The sequence below is a fragment of the Oncorhynchus clarkii genome, chromosome 21 (genome assembly GCF_045791955.1).
Source record: "Oncorhynchus clarkii lewisi isolate Uvic-CL-2024 chromosome 21, UVic_Ocla_1.0, whole genome shotgun sequence".
NCBI lineage: Eukaryota > Metazoa > Chordata > Actinopteri > Salmoniformes > Salmonidae > Oncorhynchus > Oncorhynchus clarkii.
Genome location: NC_092167.1, coordinates 1,370,820 through 1,396,378, shown reverse-complemented (window position 1 = coordinate 1,396,378; position 25,559 = coordinate 1,370,820). Strand labels below are relative to the sequence as shown.

Genomic DNA, 25,559 nt, shown 5'->3' with positions numbered 1-25,559 from the left:
TCAGTAGAGGTGAGTGTTCACCTGGTCTAGTGGTATAACTGGTTCTATACAGGTGAGTGTTCACCTGGTCTAGTGGTATAACTGGTTCTATACAGGTGAGTGTTCACCTGGTCTAGTGGTATAACTGGTTATGTAGAGGTGAGTGTTCACCTGGTCTAGTGGTATAACTGGTTCTATACAGGTGAGTGTTCACCTGGTCTAGTGGTATAACTGGTTCAGTAGAGGTGAGTGTTCACCTGGTCTAGTGGTATAACTGGTTCTGTAGAGGTGAGTGTTCACCTGGTCTAGTGGTATAACTGGTTCTATACAGGTGAGTGTTCACCTGGTCTAGTGGTATAACTGGTTCAGTAGAGGTGAGTGTTCACCTGGTCTAGTGGTATAACTGGTTCTATACAGGTGAGTGTTCATATGGTCTAGTGGTATAACTACTGGTTCTATACAGGTGAGTGTTCACCTGGTCTAGTGGTATAACTGACTGGTTCTATACAGGTGAGTGTTCAACTGGTCTAGTGGTATAACTGGTTCTATACAGGTGAGTGTTCACCTGGTCTAATGGTATAACTGGTTCTATACAGGTGAGTGTTCACCTGGTCTAGTGGTATAACTGGTTCTACTGAGTTAGAGGAAGCAGACGTACCTACATGAAAATTTAAAACACTCCACTTTACAATTTAATCAAGAAATCAAAGCATATACAATTGACGGTTGATTCACAGTTCACCGAATAGATGTGCAACTACTTTACATTCCACGTGACAATTTGTATTGCAACTTGCAGGTTTGTTAATAAATGAATGACTTGAGGAAACAGAATATAGAGCCTAGTAAAATCTCTTCATTAGTATTTACATGATGTCTAATGGAAACCTCTTGGTGTTCAGACCTGTCGTGTTCTTCAGACTCCCTGTCCTGACATCTGATGTGGTAGTGTTCTACTGTACATGGTTCTGCCCACCAGCTAACTGGTTGAACATGTTTCCTGGTCCCAGAGGATCCCTCTGTTTGCTGGCATATCAAATCTCTGTCATCAAATGACCCAAAGTAGTGCACTATATAGGGAATAGGGTCCCATTTGGGATGCGGACCCTGGTCAAAAGTAGTGCACTATATAGGGAATAGGGTCCCATTTGGGATGCGGACCCTGGTCAAAAGTAGTGCACTATATAGGGAATAGGGACCCATTTAGGACACAGCCCCTGGTCAAAAGTAGTGCACTATATAGGGAATAGGGACCCATTTAGGACACAGCCCCTGGTCAAAAGTAGTGTACTATATAGGGAATAGGGACCCATTTGGGATGCGTACCCTTGTCAAAAGTAGTGCACTATATAGGGAATAGGTTGCTATGTGATACATTTTCTCTGGTGAAGTCAATAGTAGAGAATAGTGTATTTTTATACAACTTTACTGTGACTACTATTCAAGTATTTCTACAATGATCATGGCCAGTTTATTCAGTATACCAGCAAGCGAGGGGGATGGAAGTTAAAACTAAAGTAGAACGAAGTACTTTCCTAAAAAATGTGTTCTGCTTTCTTACACCATCACAACCTTCCGTAATCCGTATGCCTGAATATTCAGAAAGGAATCATTCACTGAGCGAGCAACCCACAATTAAATATGTTTTTTTGTGTTTGTTTTACATTCAGAATAATAAACAGTATGAGAACAAAAACAGCATTAAGTCCAAAACACAGCCAGTCCCAAAATGATAAAAAAAACTAAATGGCACAGGTTATAATATAATATTATCTCCAGGGGTTAAACTTAGACGGCGTGGGTTAATGTTTCACAATCACTGGAAGGATCTACAGCAGGGTCGGCTATCAGAGATGGAGGGCAAATCAGTTTTCAATTCATGGGAGGTGAATCGATAAATATCCATTTTCTTTTCTATGAGGATTTTATAAATAATTACAAGAAAATGTTACTGAATTGAGAACTGAATCGATCCCAAGTCACCCTGTGAGCCAAGCAGCTGATCACCTAAATCGGGGGCAGAGTCCCAAACCACACACTATTCCCTTTACGGTGCACTACGTTCATACAGGGCCCTGGTCAAAACGTAGTGCACTAAATTAGGTAATAGTGTGTAGTGTAGTGCACTAAATGAGGGAATAGAAGGTCAGTTTTTCTTCATGGAGTCCAGCATGCGGAGGATGTGCAGGAAGAGGTTAACGATGTCCAGGTACAGGTTAATGGAGGCCAGGACGTGCTCCTCAGGGGACAGCTGGTGCATCAGGAGGTGGGTGTCGTAGATGATGAAGCCACAGAACAACAGAGCTCCCGCACCAGCAAACAACAGCTCCACTGTGTCATTCTGGAAGAAGAGCTGGGGGGGAGGGGAGAAGAGGAGGAGGAGGGAGAGGAGATTCAGATTAAACTGTGGATAGATGGGGGGGGGGGGGGGAGAGGAGACTCAGATTAAACTGTGGATAGATGGATTGACTGACGGATGGATTAAGGATGTCTGAATGGACGGATGATAGATGGATGACTGACTGACGGATGGATTAAGGATGTCTGAATGGACGGATGATAGATGGATGACTGACTGACAGATAGATTAAGGATGTCTGAATGGACGGATGATAGATGGATGACTGACTGACAGATAGATTAAGGATGTCTGAATGGACGGATGATAGATGGATGACTGACTGACGGATAGATTAAGGATGTTTGAATGGACGGATGATAGATGGATGACTGACTGAAGGATAGATTAAGGATGTCTGAATGGACGGATGATAGATGGATGACTGATTGACGGATAGATTAAGGATGTCTGAATGGACGGATGATAGATGGATGACTGATTGACGGATAGATTAAGGATGTCTGAATGGACGGATGATAGATGGATGACTGATTGACGGATAGATTAAGGATGTCAGAATGGACGGATGATAGATGGATGACTGATTGACGGATAGATTAAGGATGTCAGAATGGACGGATGATAGATGGATGACTGATTGACGGATAGATTAAGGATGTCTGAATGGACGGATGATAGATGGATTGACTGACGGATGGATTAAGGATGTCTGAATGGACGGATGATAGATGGATGATTGACTGGATAGATTAAGGATGTCTGAATGGACGGATGATAGATGGATTGACTGACTGATAGATTAAGGATTTCTGAATGGACGGATGATAGATGGATGACTGACTGACAGATAGATTAAGGATGTCTGAATGGACGGATGATAGATGGATGATTGACTGGATAGATTAAGGATGTTTGAATGGACGGATGATAGATGGATTGACTGACTGATAGATTAAGGATGTCTGAATGGACGGATGATAGATGGATGACTGACTGACAAGGCGTTAATGAGGAATGACTACATAGAAAAATAATGGAAAATGAAGAGATAATGGATGTTGAAAAGAATGGTAATGACCTACCTCTACCATAGTAACCACTACCAGAAACCACCTCTACCATAGTAACCACTACCAGAAACCACCTCTACTGTAGTAACCACCTCTACTGTAGTAACCACCTCTACCATAGTAACCACTACCAGAAACCACCTCTACTGTAGTAACCACTACCAGAATCGACCTCTACCATAGTAACCACTACCTGAAACCACCTCTACCATAGTAACCACTACCAGAAACCACCTCTACTGTAGTAACCACTACCTGAAACCACCTCTACCATAGTAACCACTACCTGAAACCACCTCTACTGTAGTAACCACTACCTGAAACCACCTCTACTGTAGTAACCACTACCTGAAACCACCTCTACTGTAGTAACCACCTCTACCGTAGTAACCACTACCTGAAACCACCTCTACTGTAGTAACCACTACCTGAAACCACCTCTACCATAGTAACCACTACCAGAAACCACCTCTACTGTAGTAACCACTACCAGAATCCACCGCTACCATAGTAACCACTACCTGAAACCACCTCTACCATAGTAACCACTACCAGAAACCACCTCTACTGTAGTAACCACTACCAGAAACCACCTCTACTGTAGTAACCACTACCTGAAACCACCTCTACTGTAGTAACCACCTCTACTGTAGTAACCACTACCAGAAACCATCTCTACTGTAGTAACCACTACCAGAAACCACCTCTACTGTAGTAACCACTACCAGAAACCACCTCTACTGTAGTAACCACTACCAGAAACCACCTCTACTGTAGTAACCACTACCAGACACCACCTCTACTGTAGTAACCACTACCAGACACCACCTCTACTGTAGTAACCACCTCTACTGTAGTAACCACTACCAGAAACCACCTCTACTGTAGTAACCACTACCAGACACCACCTCTACTGTAGTAACCACTACCAGAAACCACCTCTACTCTAGTAACCACCTCTACTGTAGTAACCACCTCTACCATAGTAACCACTACCTGAAACCACCTCTACTGTAGTAACCACCTCTACTGTAGTAACCACTACCTGAAACCACCTCTACCGTAGTAACCACTACCTGAAACCACCTCTACTGTAGTAACCACTACCTGAAACCACCTCTACTGTAGTAACCACCTCTACTGTAGTAACCACTACCTGAAACCACCTCTACCGTAGTAACCACTACCTGAAACCACCTCTACTGTAGTAACCACCTCTACTGTAGTAACCACTACCTGAAACCACCTCTACTGTAGTAACCACTACCAGAAACCACCTCTACTGTAGTAACCACTACCAGAAACCACCTCTACTGTAGTAACCACTACCAGAAACCACCTCTACTGTAGTAACCACTACCAGAAACCACCTCTACTGTAGTAACCACCTCTACCATAGTAACCACTACCAGAAACCACCTCTACTGTAGTAACCACTACCAGAAACCACCTCTACTGTAGTAACCACTACCAGAAACCACCTCTACTGTAGTAACCACTACCAGAAACCACCTCTACTGTAGTAACCACCTCTACTGTAGTAACCACTACCAGAAACCACCTCTACTGTAGTAACCACTACCAGACACCACCTCTACTGTAGTAACCACTACCAGAAACCACCTCTACTGTAGTAACCACCTCTACCATAGTAACCACTACCAGAAACCACCTCTACTGTAGTAACCACTACCAGAAACCAACTCTACTGTAGTAACCACTACCAGAAACCACCTCTACTGTAGTAACCACTACCAGAAACCACCTCTACCCTAGTAACCACTACCAGAAACGACCTCTACTGTAGTAACCACTACCAGAAACCACCTCTACTGTAGTAACCACTACCAGAAACCACCTCTACTGTAGTAACCACTACCAGAAACCACCTCTACTGTAGTAACCACTACCAGAAACCACCTCTACCATAGTAACCACTACCAGAAACCACCTCTACTGTAGTAACCACTACCAGAAACCACCTCTACCATAGTAACCACTACCAGAAACCACCTCTACTGTAGTAACCACTACCAGAAACCACCTCTACCATAGTAACCACTACCAGAAACCACCTATACTGTAGTAACCACTACCAGAAACCACCTCTACTGTAGTAACCACCTCTACTGTAGTAACCACTACCTGAAACCACCTCTACTGTAGTAACCACTACCTGAAACCACCTCTACCATAGTAACCACTACCAGAAACCACCTCTACCATGTTAACCACTACCTGAATCCACCTCTACCATAGTAACCACTACCTGAAACCACCTCTACTGTAGTAACCACTACCTGAAACCACCTCTACTGTAGTAACCACTACCTGAAACCACCTCTACTGTAGTAACCACTACCTGAAACCACCTCTACTGTAGTAACCACTACCTGAAACCACCTCTACTGTAGTAACCACTACCTGAAACCACCTCTACTGTAGTAACCACTACCTGAAACCACCTCTACTGTAGTAACCACTACCTGAAACCACCTCTACTGTAGTAACCACCTCTACCATAGTAACCACTACCAGAAACCACCTCTACTGTAGTAACCACCTCTACTGTAGTAACCACTACCTGAAACCACCTCTACTGTAGTAACCACTACCTGAAACCACCTCTACTGTAGTAACCACTACCAGAAACCACCTCTACTGTAGTAACCACTACCTGAAACCACCTCTACTGTAGTAACCACTACCTGAAACCACCTCTACTGTAGTAACCACCTCTACCATAGTAACCACTACCAGAAACCACCTCTACTGTAGTAACCACTACCTGAAACCACCTCTACTGTAGTAACCACTACCTGAAACCACCTCTACTGTAGTAACCACTACCTGAAACCACCTCTACTGTAGTAACCACTACCTGAAACCACCTCTACTGTAGTAACCACCTCTACCATAGTAACCACTACCAGAAACCACCTCTACTGTAGTAACCACCTCTACTGTAGTAACCACTACCTGAAACCACCTCTACTGTAGTAACCACTACCTGAAACCACCTCTACTGTAGTAACCACTACCAGAAACCACCTCTACTGTAGTAACCACTACCTGAAACCACCTCTACTGTAGTAACCACTACCTGAAACCACCTCTACTGTAGTAACCACCTCTACCATAGTAACCACTACCAGAAACCACCTCTACTGTAGTAACCACCTCTACTGTAGTAACCACTACCTGAAACCACCTCTACTGTAGTAACCACTACCAGAAACAACCTCTACTGTAGTAACCACTACCTGAAACCACCTCTACTTTAGTAACCACCTCTACCATAGTAACCACTACCAGAAACCACCTCTACTGTAGTAACCACTACCTGAAACCACCTCTACTGTAGTAACCACTACCTGAAACCACCTCTACTGTAGTAACCACTACCTGAAACCACCTCTACTGTAGTAACCACTACCTGAAACCACCTCTACTGTAGTAACCACCTCTACCATAGTAACCACTACCAGAAACCACCTCTACTGTAGTAACCACCTCTACTGTAGTAACCACTACCTGAAACCACCTCTACTGTAGTAACCACTACCAGAAACCACCTCTACTGTAGTAACCACCTCTACTGTAGTAACCACTACCTGAAACCACCTCTACTGTAGTAACCACTACCTGAAACCACCTCTACTGTAGTAACCACTACCAGAAACCACCTCTACTGTAGTAACCACCTCTACTGTAGTAACCACTACCTGAAACCACCTCTACTGTAGTAACCACTACCTGAAACCACCTCTACCATAGTAACCACTACCAGAAACCACCTCTACTGTAGTAACCACCTCTACTGTAGTAACCACTACCTGAAACCACCTCTACTGTAGTAACCACTACCTGAAACCACCTCTACTGTAGTAACCACTACCTGAAACCACCTCTACTGTAGTAACCACTACCTGAAACCACCTCTAATGTAGTAACCACTACCTGAAACCACCTCTACTGTAGTAACCACTACCTGAAACCACCTCTACTGTAGTAACCACTACCTGAAACCACCTCTACCGTAGTAACCACTACCTGAAACCACCTCTACTGTAGTAACCACCTCTACTGTAGTAACCACTACCTGAAATCACCTCTACTGTAGTAACCACCTCTACCGTAGTAACCACTACCAGAAACCACCTCTACTGTAGTAACCACCTCTACTGTAGTAACCACTACCAGAAACCACCTCTACTGTAGTAACCACTACCTGAAACCACCTCTACTGTAGTAACCACTACCTGAAACCACCTCTACCGTAGTAACCACCTCTACTGTAGTAACCACTACCAGAAACCACCTCTACTGTAGTAACCACTACCTGAAACCACCTCTACTGTAGTAACCACTACCTGACACCACCTCTACTGTAGTAACCACTACCTGAAACCACCTCTACTGTAGTAACCACCTCTACTGTAGTAACCACTACCAGAAACCACCTCTACTGTAGTAACCACTACCAGACACCACCTCTACTGTAGTAACCACTACCTGAAACCACCTCTACTGTAGTAACCACTACCTGAAACCACCTCTACTGTAGTAACCACTACCTGAAACCACCTCTACTGTAGTAACCACTACCTGAAACCACCTCTACTGTAGTAACCACTACCAGAAACCACCTCTACCGTAGTAACCACCTCTACTGTAGTAACCACTACCTGAAACCACCTCTACTGTAGTAACCACTACCTGAAACCACCTCTACTGTAGTAACCACTACCTGAAACCACCTCTACTGTAGTAACCACTACCTGAAACCACCTCTACTGAAGTAACCACTACCTGAAACCAACTCTACCTGAAACCACCTCTACTGTAGTAACCACTACCTGAAACCACCTCTACTGCAGTAACCACCTCTACTGTAGTAACCACTACCTGAAACCACCTCTACTGTAGTAACCACTACCTGAAACCACCTCTACTGTAGTAACCACTACCAGAAACCACCTCTACCATAGTAACCACTACCTGAAACCACCTCTACTGTAGTAACCACCTCTACTGTAGTAACCACTACCTGAAACCACCTCTACCGTAGTAACCACTACCTGAAACCACCTCTACTGTAGTAACCACCTCTACCGTAGTAACCACTACCTGAAACCACCTCTACCATAGTAACCACTACCTGAAACCAACTCTACCTGAAACCACCTCTACTGTAGTAACCACTACCTGAAACCACCTCTACCGTAGTAACCACTACCTGAAACCAACTCTACCTGAAACCACCTCTACTGTAGTAACCACTACCTGAAACCACCTCTACCGTAGTAACCACCTCTACTGTAGTAACCACCTCTACTGTAGTAACCACCTCTACCGTAGTAACCACTACCTGAAACCACCTCTACTGTAGTAACCACCTCTACTGTAGTAACCACTACCTGAAACCACCTCTACTGTAGTAACCACTACCTGAAACCACCTCTACTGTAGTAACCACTACCTGAAACCACCTCTACTGTAGTAACCACTACCTGAAACCACCTCTAATGTAGTAACCACTACCTGAAACCACCTCTACTGTAGTAACCACTACCTGAAACCACCTCTACTGTAGTAACCACTACCTGAAACCACCTCTACCGTAGTAACCACTACCTGAAACCACCTCTACTGTAGTAACCACCTCTACTGTAGTAACCACTACCTGAAATCACCTCTACTGTAGTAACCACCTCTACCGTAGTAACCACTACCAGAAACCACCTCTACTGTAGTAACCACCTCTACTGTAGTAACCACTACCAGAAACCACCTCTACTGTAGTAACCACTACCTGAAACCACCTCTACTGTAGTAACCACTACCTGAAACCATCTCTACCGTAGTAACCACCTCTACTGTAGTAACCACTACCAGAAACCACCTCTACTGTAGTAACCACTACCTGAAACCACCTCTACTGTAGTAACCACTACCTGACACCACCTCTACTGTAGTAACCACTACCTGAAACCACCTCTACTGTAGTAACCACCTCTACTGTAGTAACCACTACCAGAAACCACCTCTACTGTAGTAACCACTACCAGACACCACCTCTACTGTAGTAACCACTACCTGAAACCACCTCTACTGTAGTAACCACTACCTGAAACCACCTCTACTGTAGTAACCACTACCTGAAACCACCTCTACTGTAGTAACCACTACCTGAAACCACCTCTACTGTAGTAACCACTACCAGAAACCACCTCTACCGTAGTAACCACCTCTACTGTAGTAACCACTACCTGAAACCACCTCTACTGTAGTAACCACTACCTGAAACCACCTCTACTGTAGTAACCACTACCTGAAACCACCTCTACTGTAGTAACCACTACCTGAAACCACCTCTACTGTAGTAACCACTACCTGAAACCACCTCTACTGAAGTAACCACTACCTGAAACCAACTCTACCTGAAACCACCTCTACTGTAGTAACCACTACCTGAAACCACCTCTACTGCAGTAACCACCTCTACTGTAGTAACCACTACCTGAAACCACCTCTACTGTAGTAACCACTACCTGAAACCACCTCTACTGTAGTAACCACTACCAGAAACCACCTCTACCATAGTAACCACTACCTGAAACCACCTCTACTGTAGTAACCACCTCTACTGTAGTAACCACTACCTGAAACCACCTCTACCGTAGTAACCACTACCTGAAACCACCTCTACTGTAGTAACCACCTCTACCGTAGTAACCACTACCTGAAACCACCTCTACCATAGTAACCACTACCTGAAACCAACTCTACCTGAAACCACCTCTACTGTAGTAACCACCTCTACTGTAGTAACCACTACCTGAAACCACCTCTACCGTAGTAACCACTACCTGAAACCACCTCTACTGTAGTAACCACCTCTACCGTAGTAACCACTACCTGAAACCACCTCTACCATAGTAACCACTACCTGAAACCAACTCTACCTGAAACCACCTCTACTGTAGTAACCACTACCTGAAACCACCTCTACCGTAGTAACCACTACCTGAAACCAACTCTACCTGAAACCACCTCTACTGTAGTAACCACTACCTGAAACCACCTCTACTGTAGTAACCACTACCTGAAACCACCTCTACCGTAGTAACCACCTCTACTGTAGTAACCACCTCTACTGTAGTAACCACCTCTACCGTAGTAACCACTACCTGAAACCACCTCTACTGTAGTAACCACTACCTGAAACCACCTCTACTGTAGTAACCACTACCTGAAACCTGAAACCACCTCTACTGTAGTAACCACTACCTGAAACCACTTCTACTGTAGTAACCACTACCTGAAACCACCTCTACTGTAGTAACCACTACCTGAATCCACCTCTACCGTAGTAACCACTACCTGAAACTACCTCTACTGTAGTAACCACTACCTGAAACCACCTCTACTGTAGTAACCACTACCTGAAACCACCTCTACTGTAGTAACCACTACCTGAAACCACCTCTACTGTAGTAACCACTACCTGAAACCTGAAACCACCTCTACTGTAGTAACCACCTCTACCGTAGTAACCACTACCTGAAACCAACTCTACCTGAAACCACCTCTACCGTAGTAACCACTACCTGAAACCACCTCTACTGTAGTAACCACTACCTGAAACCACCTCTACTGTAGTAACCACTACCTGAAACCACCTCTACTGTAGTAACCACTACCTGAAACCACCTCTACTGTAGTAACCACTACCTGAAACATGAAACCACCTCTACTGTAGTAACCACCTCTACCGTAGTAACCACTACCTGAAACCAACTCTACCTGAAACCACCTCTACCGTAGTAACCACTACCTGAAACCACCTCTACCGTAGTAACCACTACCTGAAACCACCTCTACTGTAGTAACCACTACCTGAAACCACCTCTACTGTAGTAACCACTACCTGAAGGAAAACAGAATTTTAACAGTAAACAGAAACTGTAAAAAGGACGAAACTCACCTTCATGAAACCAGCGATGATCAGGATCCACAGGCCGGAGAACAGTCTGGAACACAGTGAAGATTCAGATTCTGTCCCTAGCGTTCAACCAGCAGGTACCCTAATACACTCTGTCTGTAGTTGACAACCATACAGTTGTGGGTGAAGCTTTATCAAGGAGGGGTGTTAGTGGCTCCTGTGGACGTTGTCATCAAGACAGCACTAACAAACCTGAGACCATGCTTGGTGTTTAGAAATAACCTCTAAAAACACATTGGTAATATATCTGTAACAGCTATAATAAATAGGTAATATATCTGTAGCAGCTATAATAAATAGGTAATATATCTGTAACAGCTATAATAAATAGGTAATATATCTGTAACAGCTATAATAAATAGGTAATATATCTGTAGCAGCTATAATAAATAGGTAATATATCTGTAACAACTATAATAAATAGGTAATATATCTGTAACAGCTATAATAAATAGGTAATATATCTGTAACAGCTATAATAAATAGGTAATATATCTGTAACAGTGTAACAGCTATAATAAATAGGTAATATATCTGTAACAGCTATAATAAATAGGTAATATATCTGTAACAGCTATAATAAATAGGTAATATATCTGTAACAGCTATAATAAATAGGTAATATATCTGTAACAGCTATAATAAATAGGTAATATATCTGTAACAGCTATAATAAATAGGTAATATATCTGTAACAGCTATAATAAATAGGTAATATATCTGTAACAGCTATAATAAATAGGTAATATATCTGTAACAGCTATAATAAATAGGTAATATATCTGTAACAGCTATAATAAATAGGTAATATATCTGTAACAGCTATAATAAATAGGTAATATATCTGTAACAGCTATAATAAATAGGTAATATATCTGTAACAGCTATAATAAATAGGTAATATATCTGTAACAGCTATAATAAATAGGTAATATATCTGTAACAGCTATAATAAATAGGTAATATATCTGTAACAGTGTAACAGCTATAATAAATAGGTAATATATCTGTAACAGCTATAATAAATAGGTAATATATCTGTAACAGTGTAACAGCTATAATAAATAGGTAATATATCTGTAACAGCTATAATAAATAGGTAATATATCTGTAACAGTGTAACAGCTATAATAAATAGGTAATATATCTGTAACAGCTATAATAAATAGGTAATATATCTGTAACAGCTATAATAAATAGGTAATATATCTGTAACAGCTATAATAAATAGGTAATATATCTGTAACAGTGTAACAGCTATAATAAATAGGTAATATATCTGTAACAGCTATAATAAATAGGTAATATATCTGTAACAGCTATAATAAATAGGTAATATATCTGTAACAGTGTAACAGCTATAATAAATAGGTAATATATCTGTAACAGCTATAATAAATAGGTAATATATCTGTAACAGCTATAATAAATAGGTAATATATCTGTAGCAGTGTAACAGCTATAATAAATAGGTAATATATCTGTAACAGCTATAATAAATAGGTAATATATCTGTAACAGTGTAGCAGCTATAATAAATAGGTAATATATCTGTAAGAGCTATAATAAATAGGTAATATATCTGTAACAGATATAATAAATAGGTAATATATCTGTAACAGCTATAATAAATAGGTAATATATCTGTAACAGCTATAATAAATAGGTAATATATCTGTAACAGTGTAGCAGCTATAATAAATAGGTAATATATCTGTAAGAGCTATAATAAATAGGTAATATATCTGTAACAGATATAATAAATAGGTAATATATCTGTAACAGCTATAATAAATAGGTAATATATCTGTAACAGCTATAATAAATAGGTAATATATCTGTAACAGCTATAATAAATAGGTAATATATCTGTAACAGCTATAATAAATAGGTAATATATCTGTAACAGCTATAATAAATAGGTAATATATCTGTAACAACTATAATAAATAGGTAATATATCTGTAACAGTGTAACAGCTATAATAAATAGGTAATATATCTGTAACAGCTATAATAAATAGGTAATATATCTGTATCAGCTATAATAAATAGGTAATATATCTGTATCAGCTATAATAAATAGGTAATATATCTGTAACAGTGTAACAGCTATAATAAATAGGTAATATATCTGTAACAGCTATAATAAATAGGTAATATATCTGTATCAGCTATAATAAATAGGTAATATATCTGTATCAGCTATAATAAATAGGTAATATATCTGTAACAGTGTAGCAGCTATAATAAATAGGTAATATATCTGTAACAGCTATAATAAATAGGTAATATATCTGTAACAGTGTAACAGCTATAATAAATAGGTAATATATCTGTAACAGTGTAACAGCTATAATAAATAGGTAATATATCTGTAACAGTGTAACAGCTATAATAAATAGGTAATATATCTGTAACAGCTATAATAAATAGGTAATATATCTGTAACAGCTATAATAAATAGGTAATATATCTGTAACAGCTATAATAAATAGGTAATATATCTGTAACAGTGTAACAGCTATAATAAATAGGTAATATATCTGTAACAGCTATAATAAATAGGTAATATATCTGTAACAGCTATAATAAATAGGTAATATATCTGTAACAGCTATAATAAATAGGTAATATATCTGTAACAGCTATAATAAATAGGTAATATATCTGTAACAGCTATAATAAATAGGTAATATATCTAATATATATGTGACCCTATTCCCTACATAGTGCACCACTGTTGAAAAAGAGGGTGTTAATTTCAGACACAACCGGTTCTATGAGAGGAGTTTAAGGCCTCTTACCCAGCTCCCAGTTTACTGAAGTCTCTCTTAGACTGGAAGGTGTAGGCAGTCAGCCCAAGGAACACAGCTGCTGTGAGGAAGAAGGCCTGGAGCACGATGGAATACTCATAGAAGGTCACTACAGAGACAACAACACAAACACATGCCTGGTTCACAATGTATAGGAGGGAACAAACAACGAGGACTGCGTCTGAAATTGACACGTATTCCCTATAAAGGGCACTAATTAGTGCACCCTATTCCCTATAAAGGGCACTAATTAGTGCACCCTATTCCCTATAAAGGGCACTAATTAGTGCACCCTATTCCCTATAAAGGGCACTAATTAGTGCACCCTATTCCCTATAAAGGGCACTAATTAGTGCACCTTATTCCCTATATAGTGAATAGGATGCCATGTCGGATGCAGGCAGGGAGTGAAGCCTGTGGTGTTGCTATGGAAACACAGTAAGGGGGGGGGGGGGGGTCGATATTTCCTGAGGGGAATAATAAACTATGAATAATCATATTACTAATGAGGTCACAGGTGTCTCACAGTAGATGAACTAATTTATTATTTATTGAGACGTGAATATAATTTATAATTTATATAGGAGCGGTGGATATTTTGAACTAAAAAGATAAGAAAACTTCTCAAAAGATGAATCAACATCAAGCAAAGGGCAGAACTCACCTGCGGTAGCAACAGAGACCGACTCCAACAGAGTCTGAAAGAGAGAAAGAAAACAATGTTAAGCTTAAACAAATTCATTACATCGTGGCACTACTTTTAACCAGGGCCACTATTCCCTATATAGTGCACTACTTTCGACCAGAACCCTATGGGCCCTGGTCAAAAGTAGTGCACTATATAGGGAATAGGGTGCCATTTGGGGACATAATCGGTGCAAACCAGAACTTACGAATGCGGCAAGCAGGTACAGGTTAATGGGGTGTTGATGTCTGTAGAAGGCCAGGGCAATGATCAACACCAGGGAGCCAATGGCTGACACCAACACAACCGCTGGACTGGAGGGGGTACAGAACCAATGAGAGAGTCAGAACCAAGCCAACCAGGAAGCGTGTTGGGACAGAGTATACTAGTGCACATCTGGTTGGACTCTTGTCTCTTTGCATACCATTGAAAGTCCCATGAGGAGTTGACAACACGGCAGAAACAGACTGACACCCAGGCTGGAGAGATTAGAGTAATAGGAAGTTGATGTCATCGGGTAGCCAAAATACAAGTCTCCTTACAGTATATACATACATGCACAATGCTGGTGTATAGGGCTATTTGAGGGGGTGGAGGATTGGCGTACATTCACCCCCCCCCCTCCCCCAAAAATAATGAATGTAGGCCTATTTTAACGTTTTCTGACGGTTTTCATCCATTACCGTTACATCCCTAGTGGAGTACGCGTTCAACTATCTGAATGTACTAATATCTATCATACCAATATCATTACCCAGGTGGGTATCATTTACTAATATCTATCATACCAATATCATTACCCAGGTGGGTATCATTTACTAATATCTATCATACCATTATCATTACCCAGGTGGGTATCATTTACTAATATCTATCATACCAATATCATTACCCAGGTGGGTATCATTTACTAATATCTATCATACCAATATCATTACCCAGGTGGGTATCATTTACTAATATCTATCATACCAATATCATTACCCAGGTGGGTATCATTTACTAATATCTATCATACCAATATCATTACCCAGGTGGGTATCATTTACTAATATCTATCATACCAATATCATTACCCAGGTGGGTATCATTTACTAATATCTATCATACCAATATCATTACCGTTACAGCCTTAGTGGAGTACGCGTTCAACTATCTGAATGTACTAATATCTATCATACCAATATCATTACCCAGGTGGGTATCATTTACTAATATCTATCATACCAATATCATTACCCAGGTGGGTATCATTTACTAATATCTATCATACCATTATCATTACCCAGGTGGGTATCATTTACTAATATCTATCATACCAATATCATTACCCAGGTGGGTATCATTTACTAATATCTATCATACCAATATCATTACCCAGGTGGGTATCATTTACTAATATCTATCATACCAATATCATTACCCAGGTGGGTATCATTTACTAATATCTATCATACCAATATCATTACCCACGTGGGTATCATTTACTAATATCTATCATACCAATATCATTACCCAGGTGGGTATCATTTACTAATATCTATCATACCAATATCATTACCCAGGTGGGTATCATTTACTAATATCTATCATACCAATATCATTACCCAGGTGGGTATCATTTACTAATATCTATCATACCAATATCATTACCCAGGTGGGTATCATTTACTAATATCTATCATACCAATATCATTACCCAGGTGGGTATCATTTACTAATATCTATCATACCAATATCATTACCCAGGTGGGTATCATTTACTAATATCTATCATACCAATATCATTACCCAGGTGGGTATCATTTACTAATATCTATCATACCAATATCATTACCCAGGTGGGTATCATTTACTAATATCTATCATACCAATATCATTACCCAGGTGGGTATCATTTACTAATATCTATCATACCAATATCATTACCCAGGTGGGTATCATTTACTAATATCTATCATACCAATATCATTACCCAGGTGGGTATCATTTACTAATATCTATCATACCAATATCATTACCCAGGTGGGTATCATTTACTAATATCTATCATACCAATATCATTACCCAGGTGGGTATCATTTACTAATATCTATCATACCAATATCATTACCCAGGTGGGTATCATTTACTAATATCTATCATACCAATATCATTACCCAGGTGGGTATCATTTACTAATATCTATCATACCAATATCATTACCCAGGTGGGTATCATTTACTAATATCTATCATACCAATATCATTACCCAGGTGGGTATCATTTACTAATATCTATCATACCAATATCATTACCCAGGTGGGTATCATTTACTAATATCTATCATACCAATATCATTACCCAGGTGGGTATCATTTACTAATATCTATCATACCAATATCATTACCCAGGTGGGTATCATTTACTAATATCTATCATACCAATATCATTACCCAGGTGGGTATCATTTACTAATATCTATCATACCAATATCATTACCCAGGTGGGTATCATTTACTAATATCTATCATACCAATATCATTACCCAGGTGGGTATCATTTACTAATATCTATCATACCAATATCATTACCGTTACAGCCTTAGTGGAGTACGCGTTCAACTATCTGAATGTACTAATATCTATCATACCAATATCATTACCCAGGTGGGTATCATTTACTAATATCTATCATACCAATATCATTACCCAGGTGGGTATCATTTACTAATATCTATCATACCATTATCATTACCCAGGTGGGTATCATTTACTAATATCTATCATACCAATATCATTACCCAGGTGGGTATCATTTACTAATATCTATCATACCAATATCATTACCCAGGTGGGTATCATTTACTAATATCTATCATACCAATATCATTACCCAGGTGGGTATCATTTACTAATATCTATCATACCAATATCATTACCCAGGTGGGTATCATTTACTAATATCTATCATACCAATATCATTACCCAGGTGGGTATCATTTACTAATATCTATCATACCAATATCATTACCCAGGTGGGTATCATTTACTAATATCTATCATACCAATATCATTACCCAGGTGGGTATCATTTACTAATATCTATCATACCAATATCATTACCCAGGTGGGTATCATTTACTAATATCTATCATACCAATATCATTACCCAGGTGGGTATCATTTACTAATATCTATCATACCAATATCATTACCCAGGTGGGTATCATTTACTAATATCTATCATACCAATATCATTACCCAGGTGGGTATCATTTACTAATATCTATCATACCAATATCATTACCCAGGTGGGTATCATTTACTAATATCTATCATACCAATATCATTACCCAGGTGGGTATCATTTACTAATATCTATCATACCAATATCATTACCCAGGTGGGTATCATTTACTAATATCTATCATACCAATATCATTACCCAGGTGGGTATCATTTACTAATATCTATCATACCAATATCATTACCCAGGTGGGTATCATTTACTAATATCTATCATACCAATATCATTACCCAGGTGGGTATCATTTACTAATATCTATCATACCAATATCATTACCCAGGTGGGTATCATTTACTAATATCTATCATACCAATATCATTACCCAGGTGGGTATCATTTACTAATATCTATCATACCAATATCATTACCCAGGTGGGTATCATTTACTAATATCTATCATACCAATATCATTACCCAGGTGGGTATCATTTACTAATATCTATCATACCAATATCATTACCCAGGTGGGTATCATTTACTAATATCTATCATACCAATATCATTACCCAGGTGGGTATCATTTACTAATATCTATCATACCAATATCATTACCCAGGTGGGTATCATTTACTAATATCTATCATACCAATATCATTACCCAGGTGGGTATCATTTACTAATATCTATATCAATATCATTACTAATATCTATCATACCAATATCATTACCCAGGTGGGTATCATTTACTAATATCTATCATACCAATATCATTACCCAGGTGGGTATCATTTACTAATATCTATCATACCAATATCATTACCCAGGTGGGTATCATTTACTAATATCTATCATACCAATATCATTACCCAGGTGGGTATCATTTACTAATATCTATCATACCAATATCATTACCCAGGTGGGTATCATTTACTAATATCTATCATACCAATATCATTACCCAGGTGGGTATCATTTACTAATATCTATCATACCAATATCATTACCCAGGTGGGTATCATTTACTAATATCTATCATACCAATATCATTACCCAGGTGGGTATCATTTACTAATATCTATCATACCAATATCATTACCCAGGTGGGTATCATTTACTAATATCTATCATACCAATATCATTACCCAGGTGGGTATCATTTACTAATATCTATCATACCAATATCATTACCCAGGTGGGTATCATTTACTAATATCTATCATACCAATATCATTACCCAGGTGGGTATCATTTACTAATATCTATCATACCAATATCATTACCCAGGTGGGTATCATTTACTAATATCTATCATAACAATATCATTACCCAGGTGGGTATCATTTACTAATATCTATCATACCAATATCATTACCCACGTGGGTATCATTTACTAATATCTATCATACCAATATCATTACCCACGTGGGTATCATTTACTAATATCTATCATACCAATATCATTACCCAGGTGGGTATCATTTACTAATATCTATCATAACAATATCATTACCCAGGTGGGTATAATTTACTAATATCTATCATACCAATATCATCACCCAGGTAATGATTTGTGTTATGTTCCAACAGGAATCTGATCCAAAAACTTTGTAAAGTACAAGGATGCCAAACAAACAACGCACACAAAGTAGCATGATCAATTCCCCTAGCTAACTAGCTGCCGACTAGGCATCAACTCACCACGTAGCTTATTCTTAATGTTTGTCCGTAGGCTACCAGAGAGAGGACAGATATTTTTTCGGAATAAACGTGGCGAGTGAAAAACGTAATGAAATAGCCCACCCTCTCTACCCGGTATCTTATTCTGCCGCTATACAACTATCTATGTGTTGTTTGTTGGCAGCCTTGTTATTTACAACGGTTTTTTTGGAACAGATTCCTGTTGGAACGTTCCACAAATTATACCCACCCTTCATTACCCTTCTACCACAGTGTTTCCCAGATATGCCCATTGAATTACGCAGGCCTACTAATAGTTCACAATTGACCTTGAATGAACAAAGTCCTTGATGGTGTCACAGTACATGAAGAGAGCAGAGGTAGCCGTGGTCAGGATGATCTGAAGAGAAAGGATGGTGTATACCTTGCGCAGGAAATCTTTTCCGGGGAGAGAGAGAGAGAGAGAGAGAATAAATAGATAAGACAGCTAAGTTGGCTTATTGAAATCATGATTTATTTAGTTCAATTCTATAGCAGCAGATGTATTTTATTCTGTCATTTAGTTAGTTGCCACCACGATAAATGTCACATCGTTTATTTAATTTGGCAAGGTATGATCTAGACATATTGAAAAGATTGCTAGTTAGCTTGCTAGTTAGCAACCATCATCAGCTAGGCTAGCTAGGTAAATAGACTACAACGGGTCTTCTCTTACCCATCCGGATTTGCACACTCGCTGTCGCAACATTTGTTCCATAGTTGAAATCATCTTCAATTGAAGACCTAGGGTATTTTTCAGGTGTAGTCATCTTGATCCAGCTTTAATTCAGACTAAAATACTGTCTTGATGTTTTCTGTTTTGGGGCCCTTGCACAGCTGTTCCGGTTGACGTGCGTCAGTTCACTCCACTTCCGGCTTGGTTTGTAAACGTTCGTCATGTGACATGGCTCGTGATTTCTGTGAAACCTGCAATAGCGTAACACACCACTAACTGTTGATAAAGGGTCTTTTTTTTCAGGGAACTATTAAAGCGGTTGAGTAGACAATGCTCAACTTTATGCTAAAACTCAAAACAAAAACCCTAATTAAAAGAGGTATGTGTATTGTGGCCTAGGGTGGTCTAGTGGTCTATGCCGCACGTCTACGGTGTCGGCCTGGGTTCAAATCCGGCGTGCTACCTGATATAAACTATCTTTCCCCACTGTCATCCTCCCTCTGTTCAATCAAATCTGAAAATAGCATATAAATACACATATTTTTAAAGAGATACATGCATTGTACTATTGTATTAAGTAATGGTGTGTAACCATTCTAGCAACTTTTCACTCTAATTACTCATATATTTGTGGTCCCGAGTGGCGCAGCAGTCTTAATGCACTGCATCTCAATGCAAGAGGCGTCACTACAGTCCCTGGTTCGATTCGAGGCTGTATCACATCCCATAGGGCTGCGCACAATTGACCCAGCGTCGTCCGGGTTTGGCCGGGGTAGGCCATCATTGTAAATAATAATTTGTTCTTAACTGACTTGCCTAGTTAAATAAAAGTTAAATAAATACAAATACAATTAGATCAATGGAGATACAAAATATTGAAATGGCCAAACAACTATTTATCTATTCTATATGTTTTTATTCTCAAAATGGATGCAAAGGTGAAATAACATGATCAAATTTATTTATATAGCCTATAGCTATTTATTTATTTTTTTTAACTAGGCAAGTCAGTTAAGAACAAATTCTTATTTTCAATGACGGCCTAGGAACAGTGGGTTAACTGCCTAGTTCAGGGGCAGAACGACAGTCAGCTCGGGGATTTGAACTTGCAACCTTCCAGTTGCCCAACGTTCTAACCACTAGGCTACCCTGCCGCCTCAAAGTGCTGTACAGAAACCCAGCCTAAAACCCCAAACAGCAAGCAATGCAGGTGTAGAAGCACGGTGGCTAGGAAAAACTCCCTAGAAAGGCCAAAACCTAGGAAGAAACCTAGAGAGGAACCAGGCTATGTGGGGTGGCCAGTCCTCTTCTGGCTGTACCGGGTGGAGATTATAACAGAACATGGCCAAGATGTTCAAATGTTCATAAATGACCAGCATGGTCAAATAATAATATCTCATGACATACATCGAAATTGCTATTATGGTAACTCACCTGGATGTCAGGTTATTTCCAGACTATAGTCCTCCCCAATAAACTATTTAACCTGTGCGGCTTTCTTTAGCCTGACAACAGAAATCTACCATTTTTGATTGGCTTTTAAAAATAGAGAGGAGGCGGTCCTGGAGCGCATTTATACGACTGTCTGCCTTACTTTCAGTTAGGTTATTTCCACAGCCAGGCACAGACAGACGGATCTTTCCATTCTCTATTTTATTTGAGTACGAATAATTCCGAATTACACCAAATATGAAGTATATTCTGTCAATCGTTGTACTTGGGCTCATTTACAGCGCTGTAGAGGCCAAAGAATGTAAGTATCTTGTTTTATAAAGTCAACGCAACGTTTGGAAATGCACGTCTTTATCGATTTCTTACCATCAGTTTGTTTGTACGCTGTTTATATTTTATTTTTACGTTTTTTTACTAGGATATTTATTTAAATACCAAACGTATAACTTTTCTGTAGTTTTTTTTGGTTTGTTTATTAAACACTGTTTCTTGTAAACCCTACATTGTCATGTCATGTGGGAGGAAGGACACCACAACCTCGAGCCCTAGCGAAATAATTTGCATGAACCTTTTGCCATTTTTTTGCTAGATAATCATTATTTCTACATCCTAATCATTGATTTTTAATCCTCAACTAATTTGCTGGCATGCTTTTACATTTTTGTGAGATGTGTGATGTGTCACCTAATGTAAAGTTAATGTAATGTAAACCTAATGTAAGGTTTTTAACCTGATCAAAAATAACGTTAAGTGATTGTTTCAGTGGATAGGTAATATTATAGCCTACCTGGTACAGGCCGACAATGACATGACGCCACATTTTGTTATGGCTGGTAATCCCCTCCAGATTTTACTTTCACTTGTAATGAAATGGCTGCTGTCTTTGGCCATAATAAATGTCTGATAACTCACAGACCTTTGTCCCTAAGTGTACTTTACTTTTAAATAACTTTGTTAAAATATATAGCCTACCTGTGTGAAATGTAAAGGAATATATTTATGTATTCCAATACCTGCAAACGGAATAATAACACTTTAAAAACGAATTAAAACCTATGAATCTCCCTATGGCGTTTCCTTTCGTATTTCTACCAGCTCCCCCCAAGGTGCAGGTGTACAGCCGTAACCCTGGCAACTTTGGCGATAAGAACACCCTGATCTGTCACGTGAGTGGCTTCCACCCCCCTGACATCAGCATCCAGCTCCTGAAGAACGGCGTGGAGATCCCCGACGCCAAGCAGACAGACCTGGCCTTCGAACAGGGATGGCAGTTCCACCTCACCAAGAGTGTTGGATTCACACCAGCCAGCGGAGAGGAGTACACCTGCAGAGTCCGCCACCTGAAGAATCTGAAGACCTACACCTGGGGTGAGTTACTAGTGTAGTTAGAGGAGTACACCTGGGGTGAGTTACTAGTGTAGTTAGAGGAGTACACCTGGGGTGAGTTACTAGTGTAGTTAGAGGAGTACACCTGGGGTGAGTTACTAGTATAGTTAGTAGTTAGAGGAGTACACCTGGGGTGAGTTACTAGTGTAGTTAGAGGAGTACACCTGGCGTGAGTTACTAGTGTAGTTAGAGGAGTACACCTGGGGTGAGTTACTAGTGTAGTTAGAGGAGTACACCTGGGGTGAGTTACTGATTTAGTTAGTAGTTAGAGGAGTACACCTGGGGTGAGTTAGTAGTCAGAGGAGTACACCTGGGGTGAGTTACTAGTGTAGTTAGTAGTTAGTGGAGGACACCTGGGGTGAGTTACTAGTGTAGTTAGTAGTTAGAGGAGTACACCTGGGGTGAGTTACTAGTTTAGTTAGTAGTTAGAGGAGTACACCTGGGGTGAGTTACTGATTTCGTTAATAGCTAGAGGAGTACACCTGGGGTGAGTTACTGATTTAGTTAGTAGCTAGAGGAGTACACCTGACTGGCCTATCCTCTCACATCTCTACAAGTGTCTAGGGAGGAAGTACAGGGCTTTTTTTCTGGACAGGGCCCCGGAGAGCTAGGTTCATTATGTGGTCATTGATTTAGATACCAATTGATGAGCCATTAGTTACAGTAAGAGACTGATTTCGTGTAGACATGTAGTTTGTGGAAGTCTGTAAAACAATAACAATGCTGTCTGTTGTTGTTGTTGTTGTTTTCTCCAGAGGCAGATATGTAAGGATCTGGAGCAGGACATAATGGTAGGTATTCAGATTAATTAATTTATATTTATTTGTTAAAACTGTCTCTAATTACATGAACTGTAGCTAACTAGATTAAATCAGAAATAAACCTCATATCTTTACCCTTCTTTGTTAACAGGCGGTCATTCCATCTGTGGTTGTCCAATCCGTGCCAGCCTTTATCTAGAGCTGAGATGACAAACTTGGGGCTTTTGTTTTCATTTTTTGGTAACACTTTGTGCGATGGTGCCAGTTTCAAGGGTTTTTGAATTGACAATCATTACTAAAACACTTACACACAAAATTGTAATGATTTTTTTGGGGGGGGGGCAAGCTATTTTTAATTGACAAATGGCACAGCTTCTGATGAACATTCTCAATCAAAGTCACTTCTTTCAATAAAACAAAGGCTTTTATCAAGTATTTAATTTTTTAGATTGAAAAAAAAAACGAAAACTTTAATTTCCTTGAAATTGGTACCATTTAGATTTGAACACTTTTTCTCATAAATAACCAATAAATAAATAAACTCCATAACTTGCACTATTTGACTGTGGTTTTAGCTATAAGCAACAGTGTGTAATGTAAAGAATGATATTTGATCTGCATGTTATTTTTTTTAAAAGCCCAAATTATTTTCGAGGAAGCCCCATGTGATATGTATTTGTGTGACCTGTAAATATCAACGTTCATTTTGGTTCGAAGTCATTTATCGATATAATATCTCATCTTCTGTCTATCCTTCGAACATTCCTGTAAATTACCAATTGTCAACAGTAATAAATGGGGGGTCTTTTTACAGGCACATTTTGCCAAGTAGAGAACTGTATTTTCATTACTTAAAAAAAATAAGATATTTTCTGTCTTTCGGTGTATTATACAACACTTTTCTGTTCAGTTTGATACAAATAAATGGTCAACTATTAAAAATATTTAGTCAAATAAAAAATAAAAAAATCATTGGGACCAGAAATTGCACTTCTTATGATAGTTCTTGATTAAATGTCTCTAAACTGTAAGAACGTGTTGTGATCGACTCAGTCATGTCCTAAAGTCCATTTTGATACGTTATATTAATCATTCAATCGGTAATGTGCTTGGAATAAGCTACTCACATTGCCAAGGCAGGTAGGCGTGATGATACAATGTTGACATTTCAGATCATACACCATACTTTATGACCATATACTTTGTCTCAATGCAATGTATGTCCAGCATTGTAACTGGTAAAAGGAAGATTGCGTCAACTTTGTAACAGACTGCCATGGCTAGAAGGGATACAGCTTTTGTCAAATTCATGTTTTTTCTTGTTTATTTTGCATTTCAGCAAACCCTTTTCTAAACCTTATCCAAATTCTCCTAACCTGCTACGAAAAGTAAATTCTCACGTTCATTTCACAAAAGCTGTT

The 25,559-nt window shown here is 39.3% G+C and overlaps 2 protein-coding genes across 3 annotated transcripts; one reads left to right on the top strand and one right to left on the bottom strand.

Moving 5' to 3' along the window:
• Positions 1–653: 653 nt before the first annotated feature.
• LOC139379620 (protein lifeguard 4-like) lies at positions 654–20,784 on the bottom strand. 2 transcript variants are annotated; one of them, XR_011628397.1, is made up of 8 exons: positions 20,540–20,784; positions 20,154–20,262; positions 15,128–15,233; positions 14,899–14,932; positions 14,226–14,343; positions 11,402–11,447; positions 1,247–2,332; positions 654–1,049 (listed from the first exon to the last, which is right to left on the bottom strand). XR_011628397.1 is itself a non-coding variant. In XM_071122422.1 (7 exons), exons 1-7 carry the CDS (start codon positions 20,631–20,633, stop codon positions 2,126–2,128), a joined length of 714 nt encoding a protein of 237 aa, XP_070978523.1. In that variant the 5' UTR covers positions 20,634–20,784; the 3' UTR covers positions 654–2,125. The 2 variants fall into 2 exon arrangements, 1 of the variants encoding a protein (XP_070978523.1); XM_071122422.1 differs by having other exon boundaries at positions 654–2,332.
• A 1,323-nt stretch (positions 20,785–22,107) lies between these two features.
• On the top strand, positions 22,108–25,172 carry LOC139379631 (beta-2-microglobulin-like). The gene is made up of 4 exons (XM_071122435.1): positions 22,108–22,292; positions 23,087–23,359; positions 24,133–24,168; positions 24,290–25,172. The coding sequence occupies exons 1-3, from the start codon at positions 22,229–22,231 to the stop codon at positions 24,144–24,146; spliced, it is 351 nt and encodes a 116-aa protein (XP_070978536.1). The 5' UTR covers positions 22,108–22,228; the 3' UTR covers positions 24,147–24,168; positions 24,290–25,172.
• Positions 25,173–25,559: the final 387 nt, after the last annotated feature.

Bases quoted from the DNA above. Each gene is read 5' to 3' on its own strand.
- LOC139379620 (XM_071122422.1), bottom strand. From the start codon at position 20,633: ATGACTACACCTGAAAAATACCCTAGGTCTTCAATTGAAGATGATTTC. The intron at 20,263-20,539 runs GTAAGAGAAGAC...TCCCCGGAAAAG, and splicing joins GAGTGTGCAAATCCGGATGG to ATTTCCTGCGCAAGGTATAC. The intron at 14,933-15,127 runs GTAAGTTCTGGT...TCTCTCTTTCAG, and splicing joins TGTACCTGCTTGCCGCATTC to ACTCTGTTGGAGTCGGTCTC.
- LOC139379631 (XM_071122435.1), top strand. From the start codon at position 22,229: ATGAAGTATATTCTGTCAATCGTTGTACTTGGGCTCATTTACAGCGCT. The intron at 22,293-23,086 runs GTAAGTATCTTG...TATTTCTACCAG, and splicing joins CGCTGTAGAGGCCAAAGAAT to CTCCCCCCAAGGTGCAGGTG.